Source organism: Tenrec ecaudatus, chromosome 17, assembly GCF_050624435.1.
Source record: "Tenrec ecaudatus isolate mTenEca1 chromosome 17, mTenEca1.hap1, whole genome shotgun sequence".
NCBI classification, from domain to species: domain Eukaryota; kingdom Metazoa; phylum Chordata; class Mammalia; order Afrosoricida; family Tenrecidae; genus Tenrec; species Tenrec ecaudatus.
This window is the reverse complement of record NC_134546.1, coordinates 21717595-21730547: the sequence shown is the minus strand read 5'-3', so window position 1 is coordinate 21730547 and position 12953 is coordinate 21717595. Positions and strand designations below refer to the sequence as shown.

Below are 12953 nucleotides of genomic sequence, written 5' to 3'. Positions count from 1 at the left end.
AAGAAAGGCCTGGCGATTGACTTCCCAAAAAATGAACCTGGGAAAATCCATGGCATGTAGTTTTACCAACACAAAATGATGTCACCATACCTCAGAGTCGTCTCTATAGCCACTGGTTATGGCGGTGGACGTGTGTGTGCGTGCATATACCTGTGTGTATGTTTAAATGAATGGGCAGTCCTTAATATTGTGTGACACCCTCAGCCCACCTTACTTGATTAGCTCCAGTCACTACGGTGAGGAGTCCAGATAGGTGTGGGCAAAAACATCCAGTCTGAGTTAGGAAAATATCCACCAATCCCTTATCAGAAACCACCACCTCCTCTTGTACCAACCCCCACAAAGCTGCATCCTGTCTGGCTTTCTGTGACCCCAAGTCCACAGAGCCAGAGATTGTGATGTAAGCCACACCATGCTGGGCCCTGCACTTGGAAGTGAATTCCAACTTCCCCATCTGCTGCGTGCCCACCAACCCACCCCGGCCTAAGCAGTGGTCCTTGGACGACTTGCCCTCCCTCACCAAACTTCTTGCTGGCTCTTCTCTCTGCCCGGGGTGCCTCTCCAGGCACCACACTCCTCCTCCACACCCCTCAGGACCTTGCTGACTCTTTCCTTATTCAACGCCCTTCCCCACCTTCCCAGAGGATGTGCCATCTCCTAGCCCCTGGCTTTCTGTGCTCTGCACTGGACTCACCATGTGTGCCGCTGGCTCTTACACCAGCAGGGTCATGAAGACATGGACCATGGCTAGCTTGTTTGCTCCAACCCCTTCATGTCCGACGAGGAGGTCTTCCCTCAATGTCATTCCAGTGACTGCTCGAGCTCCTGTGAGCTCCACTCACCTCCAACCTTTACACATAAAAAACAGAGTTGATGCCATTGTGACCTCTGTATAATGTATTTTGGGGGTTCATTTTCCCTTAGGGAAGGACAATTGGAAAGGGACCCTGTGGTAGTTTGGCTGCACATTAGAAGCATCTGGAGAGTCTTCACAATTGTATACACCCATTCAACAATGTTTACATGGACAATTAGTACACTGAAAATTGTCGCTGTCTTCATATTGTATCCATACTCTATCTCCCCATATTGTTCCACCACCACTAACTTCAGGCTCTGCCCCACAAAATTCTCCCTCGTCCCTTAGCGTGACAGTGCCCATCCCTCTCTCCTGGAGATAACTCATCTTTGGGGTACAATGCTCAAGGAAGACTTTCTTCCGTTATTGAGCCACATTGGTTAGTCTAAAGATGACTTCTGGGGATAACTTTGGTTCAAGGTTCCAGTTTCCAGGCAATAGCTTCATGGGTCTCTCCAATCTCAATGTGTCCATTGGTATTCTGTGAGAATTTGGCACTCTGTTCCACAACTTTTCCTCTTTTGATCAAGGTCCATCCATTGGATCCCTGAACAAAATGTTCCGTAATGGTAGCCAGGTACCATCTATTTCTTCTGGTCTCACAACTAGAGAAGTCTAGCTCGGGGAGATTTTTCTTTTCTTTTCTTCAAGTAACCAGACACTATACACACAAGTCTCCCTAGGTATGGATACCAGCTCAGTCTTAAACGCCAGCCTCTGGGGGAAGGGTCCCGGGTGGCGCACACAGTTCATGGTGATCTTGGCTGCTGGCTCAAGGGTTGGAGAGTCCATTCCATTCTTAAGTGCCTCATAAGAAAGACCTGGTGATCTGCTTCCAAAAAGCCAGCCATTGAGAATCCACTGGAGCAACATTCTGACCCACGAGCCATCAGAGGTGAGAACGGGCTTGTTGGCAAGTGGTTTTGGTGGAGTTTAAGTATCTATATCTAAGCTGCTTGGGTGATTCTGGTGGCACCACTGATGTAGAAAAGAAGCCTACTATTATCAAGCCAGATGATAAAAAAAAAAAACCCATGAAGACGCTCGCTCTAGAAGGGTTATCAGGTGAGAGATGTCAGGAAGCTCTTTGGGGAAATCACTCCAACTCACTCAGCCTTCTTCAAGTTAATCCTCCCTCTGGTGCTCACTCAGCTATGGACGCAGAGGACAAAAGGAGAGCAGGCCGGAGTGGAAAGCATTTTCAAACTTTATTTACAACCGTCACAGTGACAAAAAGTAGTTTGGAAAAAAAAATGCTAGTTTCTCCCTGAGCCTCAAAAAAGAACAGATAGAAGTTACAGGAGGTTCATCTTACAGCAGGCATTGCTACTGAAATACGAGGGATTTCTTTTTCAATACGATCAGGTAGAAATACACACAGATCACTTTAAAAACAAAAACACAACGAGGCGGCCAGACTGGAGCTCAGCCACTTGTCCAAGATCAGCTGGGTGCCCCCAACAGGAGAACCCGCTGAGGGTCCTGACGTTAGCTGTCAGCCCCTGGCCTGCTCAGACTCCACGTGGTCGTACAAAGTGGTCTAGGGACCAGCAAAGAAAAATAAAGGGGGGGGGGGAATCACAAACCACTCCCCTACACATACATATACACAAAGTGAGTTTGTTATGCAGTTTACAAGCACATTCCCATCACACGGCACCACTGGGACAAATGAGAGAGGGTGGCAGATGAGAGGGAGACGCCAATACATGGGATTTGAAAAGGTGAGACCCCGTCCCACGGAGAAGCAAGGGATGGAAAGGGGGGCGGACACTGGAAGGGGGGAGCATAAGGACGAAGGGCTCTTTGCCACCAAAACAAGGAGAAGGACAGCCAGAGGGAGACCTGCCTTCACGGGCAGCTGCAGGCCTCTCCCAATTCAGCGAGGAGCTGAAAGAAGTTATTGCCATCGGTGTGCGTAGCACAAGCAGACAACACAGGAGGAGGGGGGCGGAGAGGCGAGAGCGAGGGGTAGTCAGATCCTCAGAACCCCCAATCCTGTGACAGCTCAGAGGGCAACCTGGTCCTGCCTGCCTCAGCATTCTCTGCAGTCACACTAACCTTGAGGTATTAGATGCAACTCTAGACACAAGTCCAAAGCTGGGGTTCAGCCTGGCCTGACTGAAGGCTGCGGGGTGGGTGGGGGGTGGTGGTGGAGCATGGCTGGCCCAGTTCCCCCCCAGCAGGGCTCTCCAATCCACCTCTTGGCTGCTGCACCCTACTCTGAGACTGAGATGGTCTGAGGGGTCTGTCAACCTGAAACTCCAGATGGTGGTTCTTAAAGAGGACAGGTGAGGAGGGCTGAGGGTACCATTCCGGAGACACCCTGGGGACAGTCACGTATCTCATGACACCCATACTTGATGCTGAGGCTGCTTCCAGACCTCCGTTCTCCTTCCAATAGCCAGCCCTAGACCAATGTTTCTACTTCTTTACTGAGGCGGAAAGATGCCCTTCCGGCCCCGCCTCAGTCCCACTGCAGGATCAGGATAAGAGTCCACTCGGAAGTTAGGCTGCTGGGACAAGGAGGAGGCCTGAGAAAGGGCTGGTAAGGAGAGGGAAGGGCAAGTCTAGGAGAGTCCCCCCAACCCCACTGGGCATCTCCGTGCAGACTGAGAATAACAGTCTTGGGGAGTCACCGATGGAGGGGCCTTTGGACCTAAGTGTCCACCGAGGGCCTTGGAGGGGGGCAGGCTCCAAGAGGGCTGGGGAGCATACAGGCATCCGGGGCGGAGGGCGGTGAGGAGGGCGGGGCGCTGCTGCTCACCCTATAGGCGTCCTTGGAGCTGTGGCCCTCACCACAACCTGGGGCAGAGAAACAGGATGGAGAAAAGCTGGGGTGGGGGTGGGGGATGCTTATTTAGCCTAAGCCCCGCACCCACCCTGCACCCATCCCCTCCAGTTGATCCTTCCCTCCACCCTGGGCTTCCCACAGACATCACACCCAAAACCGATGGTGCAGAGGGGCTGGGGAGGAAGTGGGGATAGGAACCGGAGGGAGATGAAAGCTTGGCTTTCTGGTGGCAGAGCGGAGGCAGGGCCCGGACTGAGCCTCTGCTCCACGTGTCGGTACCACACGTCTTCTCTCATCTGTGGTCCAGGTCTCACCCCTGCGGGTTCATCGTGGGCTCTGCCCGCCCCTCCCCTCCCCTCCCCTCCCAGGCCAGGCTGGACTCCCACCCAGGTTTCTCAGGCAGCTGGAGCTCAGATAGCGATCTCAGATCTTCAAGACCCAGGGCTGGCTGGCTGCTGCAGCACCCCGCCCCCTTCCTCTAGGAGCAGCGTCCTTTCTCAGAAGGAAGGCCTTGCAAAGTGTCGCGGAGCATTCCTCCGCCCGCTCAACTGGGCGCATTTCAAAAGAAGAGAGAGAGAAAACAGCGAGAAAAGAAAACCTCCACTCGGTGATTTGCAGGTGCAAAACGGAAGTCATCAGTTGACATTTTCAGATCGACTGTGGCTGGCGCTCTTCTTCCATCATGATGGGGGGAAAACACAGTTCAGGTCCCCAGGACGCCTGGGGGGTCGCCGGGGTGGGGGTGGGGGGCCTGCAGGGACGCCGCCCCTCTACTGCTCCTTGTTCTCCTTCGCCGTGTCTTCGCAGGTATCTTGCTCGTCCTCCGGGACCAAAAACTCCTCGGGGGGCCACCGGAGCTCCCCGCTCTCCACCTCCCCCTCCGTGGGCTCCACCACGATGGACGGCAGACGGTCCTTCAGCTTGCAGCAGCGCTCGAAGTCGGACGGGTCCGGAAAGATCTGGAAGGAAGCACAGGGAGCCCATGAGGCTGACATTTGAGGGGGTGGGGTGGAGGGGGGGCAGCCTCGTGGACTGAGGAGCCCACTCCTAACTCCCGTGCATGTCGGCGTGGAACTGTGCCCCCTGGGCTGACACTTGCAATGACCGACTTTCAGAAGTCAGTCATCAGGCCTTGCTTCCAGGGTGCCTCTGGGTAGGGTGCCTCAGGTTGGCATTCGAGCCCCCGGGATGCACCCATCCCTCAAGGGAAACCCACTCCTTGCCCGGGGAGCACATTGTGGCCCCTGTGCTGTGTCCCAGGTGCCCGTGGGGCCTGAGGCAGCAGCCTGCCGGCTAAAGTCCACAGGAGCCAATGGCGGCCCAGGCTTTGATGCCAGCCGAAAAGTTCCTCGGGCAACACCTGCCCACTCTGCCTTTCCTTAACTCTTTCTACCTTACTTTCAGATAAGAGATTCCAGCCTTTTACTCTGATGGTCCCAGGCATAGCATGCGCCCCATGGTCTCCGCAGATCGGATCCAAGCAGCCGCCTGCTGAAAAACAGGTGCTGCCTGTGGGTTAAAGCAGGTTGTCGGAGATGGTACAGTGGGGAAGTTCAGATGAGCGTGATGAGGTTGAAACCCAGGCCAGGGTGAATTCCTACACACAGCTTCCCCCCGCCCCGCCCCCCACCACACTCCCTACCCACCGCCCCCATAGCTCCCGGCCCTGTCAAGCAGACCCCCAACGACTCTAAAATCAAAGCCAACTCGGGCTTGAGGGCATGGCTCTCGTCTCAGGCAAGCTGGGTCCTAAACTCACGGATCCTTTTTCAATCATAAGCAACCCGACTCCTTGACTGGTCGACACTAGAATGAATTCTGTATGCCTACTGTGTGTCCTGCCCAGGTCTGGCAGAAGTCTCAACAAGGCTCTAGCACCGAGGGCCAAGTCCAGCTCGGGGTCTTCCTTTTGCACATACCAACTGCCCTGTGACTAGAGTTGACCCAATTCTTCTCCCAGCTTAAGCACTTAATCCAGCGGGCTGCTGGTCCCCTGCCATTCACAGCCCACTTGTGAGAGCCACCTTGGGCCATCCCCCTTCAAAGGCATCTCTTCCAGCCTCTGCCTTTGGTGGAAGAGGAATCCAAGGCCCTGAGGGCCCCTCATTAACCGCAAAAGAAAGGAAGGCAAGCACTCAGTACTGAGAGCAACAGACATGTAACATTCGCAGGCACGGGGCTGCCGGGCCAGGTGCAGGGCATCCAACAGGTGCTCTCCATTCCCAGGAGGTAGAAGCAACATTCCCCTGTGACCTCAGGCCTTCCCAAGCCCCACCAAGCCGTACTCTGACCACGTCACCACGGAAAATCACAGACCTCAACAAATCCTCTGCCAGCCCTGCAGACTAGTGATTCTTAACTATTTATCCAACGAAGGCCTATTGCCAGGGATTACTCATGCCGCCCTCGGCACAACTGGCACCGTCATTAATGAGGGTCACAAGGACTGCAATGGTGGCCAGGGGGACCACCGAGCGGGGAGGAGCTGGGTGGGAGAGGGCCACAGAAGGTGTGAGAAGTTGACCCCCCCAGGTGCAGGCTTCCGGGCATGCTTCATGACTCGGTTGACCCTGAGAGTGTGCCCTCTGACTGCTCAGTGCACACAGACGTGCGTGCCAGCAGGGAGGCAGGTCAGGTGACCTATCTTGGCCCCCCCCCTCCTCCCGTGGAGCCTGGAGGCCCTGCCCGGGGGCAAGAACAAAAGTGCTTGCCTAGCATGCGCCTTGGGTGGAGGCCAGGGGAACTCGGATGAGTGGAAAGTATGCTGCAGGATAAAGCTCTTTCAGATGCCGGGCCTCCAACTCCGGAGGAGTGAGCCCCTGGGACTCAGGTGTTTGTACCTGAGTGGGCTCTTTCCAGTACCTGTGCCTTTTGGAACATGGACTAGATGCCACCGTACCACCAACCCCATGTCAGGGATGGACAACTGACCGGGGAGAGCTGGGAGGACTCCGCCTTGACTGGCAGGTTGAGGAGACGTGCCTCCTGGCCTGGGCAGTTGTTCTAAACCTTTAGGCCCGAACTCTTGAGAGGGATGGACACCTGCATCTGCTCAGACCCCGGGCCCTGCCTCTATCCCACAGGCTGGGTGTCCCCGTTGGGAGAGGTGGCCTCTGAGCTCTATAGTCACCTAAGTAAAGGAAACACAAGGGACCAAAGCAAGACCAGCCCACTAGGAAAGAGGCAGAGAGCATGACTTCATGTCATGTCAGAAATGGGTCTCTAAAATTGGGGAACTCAACACAAGACTGATGCTGATGGGTAACGGGCAGGGCACACTTGCTGTGCGGAATCTCAATGAATCCTTACAATAGTTCTAGGAAGTCGTTTCAACGATAGCGCGGTTCCTCTGCACCCATGGGGGAATGACTGCAGGACCTCGAAAGGAACTCCAAACTGTGACTAATCAGGCCCCTTAAAGAAAATGGCACCGTGTTCACAAGTCACTTACACATAGCTCCCGCCTTCCTTAAGTCACCCCTGGACCACTTAGAATACCTCATACCGTGTGCGTACTAGGTAACCTACACTCTCCGTTCCCTCCGTCCCTCGCAGCCTTGGAGGGAAAGCTCAGAGCACTACATTGTTTTTAGGAGACTTTTTCCCCTCAGAAATAGGAGAAAACACAAGTGGAGAATGCAGGAGGGTCTCAGCACCCGAGTGCTGGAGGGAGGGAGATGGAGGATCCCACCTGCATGTCACCACTCCAGCCCTGGGGCTCCTCTGGCCTGGCTGGGTCACTTCACAGGCCCCAAAGGCAAAGCCTGGCTTTGGGGCCCTTTCTGGGATTTTCTTTTCCTTCCCTAAATGATTTCGTCTAAAGTCAGTTGAATCTGTGGAGGTGGAACCCACTGGATACTGAGGGCCTGGCGTATCATCCCTGCTGGGTCTGTGAGGAAACAGAAACATTCAGAGGGCAGGTCACTCGCTCAAGGCCACGCAGCTAGGAAGAGGCTGGATGGGGACTCAAGCCCAGGTGTCTGTAGGAAGTCCAATGCGGTGTTCCCTTGGTGACACACTGGGCCCAGCCTCAGGACCCAGGTTCTGAGCATGTCTTTGATGCCCGCTTGTCCAAATGCCACCAAGCCCTTCTTTGCACCCGCTTCCCAGGCCTCAGTTTCTCCTTTTGAGAAATGCAGTCCAGCATTCTCCTTCTCGTCTGAGCAGTTGGGGACGGCTCTTGATCTTGACAAAAACAATGACGGTAAGGTGCCTTGATGACACATGCGTAGTTCAAATAGCAATGTCTTCTTTGGAACGGTTTTAACAGGGCAACGCCAAGTATACAAACCCCAAGCACGAGGGAGTAATACTAACACAGTAATTAAAATAACTCCAAACAATGCCTTTCATACCAGGAGCTGCACAATTAGGTCTTTCAAGTCCTTGGGGGAAGTCTGAGCAGTGAACTTCTGATACTGCTTAGTTGCCAGAGAACTTTGCTCCCTCAATTGCTCAAAGCAGGTGCCATTCAGAGAGAGAGAGAGAGAAATGTACAAAGCCTGTTAAGTGCATTTTCAGAAATCACTGTAATAATCCTACCCGTCTACCAGAGATTTTACTTTTTTACTTTATTATCAGATTATACTGATTTGGAGTTCTGTAAACGACCAAACCCACAAAAGGACCTGAACCAAACTGCGCCTCATTTCCTTACAAAAAGACAGAAAGCCTTGCAAAGTGTTGTTGAATATTTTGCCAGCACAATCTTATCTCCAACAGCTGCTTAAGAGGCTGACCCCAAGGAGGTCAAGATTTTTCCACTAAGTCATGCTTTTTAATCATCTAGGCAGCAGAAGAAATGGGAGGTTGCAGACTGCAATTTGACGGGCTAGGGAAGAGAGTGGAAAAAAGGGCTTGGGCCGGCCTTGCCAAGCACATGACAGGTAGGGTTGAGGCAGCAGGCGCGCCTGGCATGCTGCTTGCCTGCAGGAACTGGCAGGGAATAAAAAGCTGCCCCTGTTTCTAAATGAATCTGCTTCTGGTTAAACCTCTTACCCAAAAGAGCCCCCTCTCTCTGGACTGAAGAGAGGGAAACATCCAGTCCCCTTCTCCGGGAGAAAGGGGAGAAGGCTGAGAGGCACTTCCGGCCCTCGCCCTTAGAATCAGCAGATCTAGAAGCTTTCTTCCCCAGCTGGCACCTTCTGTCCCTGGGCCTTTGCAGCCCCCACATCCAGCTCTCTGAACCGAGCTGTCAGGGCTGCTGGTTTAGATGAAACTGCGGTTGCCTTCAAAACAGACTCCAAGTGCCCTCCTCTGCAAATGGGTTGAAATCTTAAAGGAGAGAGAGAGAGAGAGAGAGAGAGAGAGAGAGAGAGAGAGAGAGAGAGAGAGAGAGAGAGAGACCATGCCCTACTGTTGAGGGATAGCAGGCATTCGAACTTGGTCATGGTGTCTATTGCCAACTGGCCTCTGATTGCAACAAATTCCAGTGTTCTGGGACCTCAGCTGGATTCACTTGGGAGTGTAGCTGCCAGCGCACTGGAGTGACTGATGATTGGCGCTGTCCGGGCACTTTCTGTGATGATGGGGGTGCTGTAGCCACCAGCCATGCACAGCTATTGAGCATCTGAAATGTGGCTACACGTGTACGGCTTGTTGAATTTTTATGACTATAAAGACATATGCTATATAAATATACTATACGTAAGTATGGATTTACTGTATATGTGCTAGTAAGCACCTTCCTGGACAGCAGAGACAGGTGGTCAATAGCAGGACCATGGGAGCAGGACAGCAGTCCAGGGGAACTCAGGGTGTTGGCTTGCTCTTCAAACATGAGCAGCCTCAGAGCAGAGGATTCTGGGGTTCAGGGTGAGCCTCTGGAAACGAGGGATTTGTCAGTATGCTTTTTGCTCTACTGTAAAAGTTGCCAGTCAACCAGCTCCCATTTCACCCTGGGAGGGGAACTGAAAGGCAATACTGGGGCTTCAAAGGCCCCAAATTTGGGGGCCTGGCTATCAACTGTCTGCCTCTAAGCCAGGTGACCTAAACCTGGCTGTCTCTGGGGTAGGGAGGTTGGCACCTAGAATGGAAACTGTGAGCGATTCTGGTTAGAGTTGCCCTCCCCTGTGTGAGCGCACCCTCAGCCATCTTCCCCAACAAACAAGCCGGCTGGCCATAGAGGAGGCAGAGTGCTCGCTGAGAGTCCAGAGATGCTAATAGGGAAAGCGGACACCAGCAGGTGGAGGAGATGAAAGGTGGTTAACTGGACACAAAGGGCTAATTACCAGCTCTGCAAGCTGAGCCTCAGGAGCATGGCCATCCTGCTCTCTGCGCTGGGGTGGATCAGAGGAAAGAGGCGTGCTGGGTGGAGGGGGTCAGGAGGTGGCTGGCTCCCCAAGACAGGGAGAGAGAGCTGCTTTCGGTGCACAAACCACATAGCAAGCTTCTCCCCATCGAGTTCTCTGTGTGGGATGGGAAGGACCAACCCCAAACCTCCTGGGGAACTTGCCCCTCACCCACATGGCCCAGGACCTCTGGTGGCATGGTGATTATGCACTGGGCAGCTAACTAATAGTTTGGCAGTTCCAAACCACCAGCCCTACTCCTTGGGAGAAAGGGAAGGCTTTCTAGTCCCTTAGTTGAGTCTTGGAAACTCACAGGGGTAGTCCTGCCTCCCGGGGAGAGAGGAATCTGAATTGACTTGAGCACTGAGTTTAGACCATGAACGACCTCTTTTTCACCCCGCCCTTGGCTGAGATGTTTTATCTTCTCTGAGTCATGAAGCAGAATCGAGTTTGGTGTGTTTAAAATATATATATATTTGGAGCCTCCACTGCCTCTTGAGGGAGGCGAGGCATTTGTACTTTATAGGACTGTTGGAATGACCACACGACGCTGTCCCGTGACGCGCACCCCCACTCCCAGCCCAGGGTCTGATGCTAGGGCCATTCCCCTGTACCCCAAGTCCCTACCTATAAACTGGAACTAATGCTAATTCCCATCTTAGAGGGCTTCAGAGAGAGGTAAATGCAGGTATGGTGAATGTGCTCTGCCAACTCTAAATTCCTAATTAGGCAAAGCTGGGGCTGCCAAGAAGCATTTTGCGGGAGGGGCTGGGGTGTCAATAGATGTAGGGCAGGAGAGAAGCCAAGCAGAAGCACTCATGGCTTCCACTCACAGATCCTTGGCCAGGTTCTTGGGGGAAATGGTTAGGACATCATGGTCTGGTTCCCCAGGGAAGCCAGTTGGAATGGGAGCCACTGGGTGAGGACCAGTTGCTGGTCTCTCCACGTAGGAGCAAGCTAGTCTTCCCAGCATACACTCCTTTCTTTGGCCTATCCCAGCAGCCTCCCATCCTGGCCTGCTCAACCGAGTCAGCATCCTCATCGCCAGCTTCGAAAAGTCTAGCTTATTTTTCCTGAAGAAGGACAATGGCTTGTCCCTGGGTGCTTATTGTTTCCTAAGAGGGTCCTTTACAGCAGCCGACAGGTCTCTGCCAGCAGCCTGCTTCCCGAGAGCCCGAAGAAGCACAAGTGAGGAGGTGCTCCTTCACATTAACATGCAGCCCCGGCTTTCTGCCCCCACACAGTCTGGGCAGGCAAGATGCTGGCCACCAGTTTCTGCATCCTTCTGAGTGGTTCAAAATGCGCCGGATGGTGGAGTATCAATCTCCCCTTCTCCCACCCTTCTTTGGTGCCTCTAACCTGACAGGACACGAGCAGAGACTCGAGGTTTCATAACAACTGCTGGGCCTCCTCCTTTGGATCAAAGATGCTTAAGCCTCCAGCCTTGAGACTTGAAAGAAGAGGAAATCCTTTGGATATACAACATCTTTCATAAACATCTTTCAAAAACACCCCCATCCTGCAACTGAAGAGTTGTAAATTCCAATTAATTAGCAGGAACTGCTAATAACTCTGGGCCCAGAGAACTGAAGGGGCTTTGGGGTGTTAGGGAACATTTGTTTGTTTTTCTCCAAATTCTCCAGGGCTGTGAAGAAGAAATAAAAAGATTGTGATTACCTGGCCTGGATGATTTCAAATGCCCGGACACCTCTATCAACTGTGCCATTTGCCCCCTGGAAGGAAGAGAGTCCTCTCTGGGTTCCGGAGGATGACAGACCCCTCTGTTGGCACGGCCTTCCTGGGCGTCACTAGAACATCCCATGGCTGTGCGTCGCTCTCTAAAAGCCTAGCAGGAGCCCACAGCTGTTTCCACCCATGCCTAATTGCTCATGTTGCAAATAACATCTTCATTCGCTGTGTGGAATGTCCTTCCTCAGCCCTACCAGGTGGTTTCCAAACCCATCCCTCTATTGAAACAACTCCTCCACCTGATGCCAGGGGATTAAGTGGAGAGCAAATGTTTTGAGAATGAGGGTAATGAATGTACAAAAGTGCTTTCCACAATTGATGTATGTATGGACTGTGATAAGAGTTGTATGAGCCCCTAATAAAATGATTTTTAAAAGTGTAGGGGTGGAGTCCAGGTTGTCAATCAAGATAGAGTCAATAAGGCCTGTGTGTGGGCATGGCCTTCCCCTAAGGATTCTGAGAATTCCTGGATTTTCTCCTTGGAGGCAGGAGACAGACACTTTATTCTATGCGCACTCCCTTGAAGACTCTCTACTGATGAAGCCACATGGATCTACCCTGATGCAACCGGACCTGTGGAGCCGAAGGAGCCACGTAGAGACCCCTGCCAGCACTCAGATTCTTACAGTGCCACTGGACCCATAAGACTTCCAACCCACTGCCTGTGATGCTCCTGCATCTGGCATCATTGCATGTGTTTTTTGAGTCTGAAAAGGATTTCATAGATTGGTTTTGGACATATGGGCTAATATTGGACTTATGGGCTTGATCGGAACTGGGCTAGGATGTTTTCTCAATATTCAACTGCTCTTGTATATAAACCTCTTTCTTATAGACAAAAAAAGAAAGAAAGAAAGAAACGACTCCTCCAAGATGCTAAGGTCTTTCTTGCAGATGGGTCTCGTGGCTTCTGCTGGGCTTTCAACCACCCTTACCCCACTGCAGCACCTTGGGCTCTGTACTCTCACTACCTGATCCCACGGTCCTGTGCTGGCTCAGCTGACCTGGCCAACCACATTTTCCTGGAGCCTTCTGGGGCTCAGGGGTGTCCTCCTGGCCTTGGACCCTGGGCGGCTTGCTCGAGGCTCACGGTCCAGCAGGCACAGACAGTTCTTTAGGTCTGCTTATCCCTCCAGTATGAGGATTCTTGAATCTATAGCTGCAGTCCCACCTTCCCACCCAAGTGTCAGGCATTGTTTCCTCCTCACTTTGTCCCAAAGGGAGGTCATCAGCTAATGACCCATTTTGTTCTCAATGCATT

At 52.9% G+C, this 12953-nt stretch overlaps 1 protein-coding gene across 2 annotated transcripts in view; it reads right to left on the bottom strand.

The window, feature by feature from the left end:
* Positions 1-2048: 2048 nt before the first annotated feature.
* Positions 2049-12953, bottom strand: part of LBH (LBH regulator of Wnt signaling pathway) — a 32314-nt gene continuing 21409 nt past the window's right edge. For both annotated transcript variants that reach the window (XM_075535351.1, XM_075535352.1), the window contains exon 3: positions 2049-4612. In XM_075535351.1, coding sequence (XP_075391466.1) covers positions 4424-4612 — 189 coding nt within the window. In that variant the 3' untranslated portion in view covers positions 2049-4423. The remainder of the gene's footprint in view (positions 4613-12953) is intronic.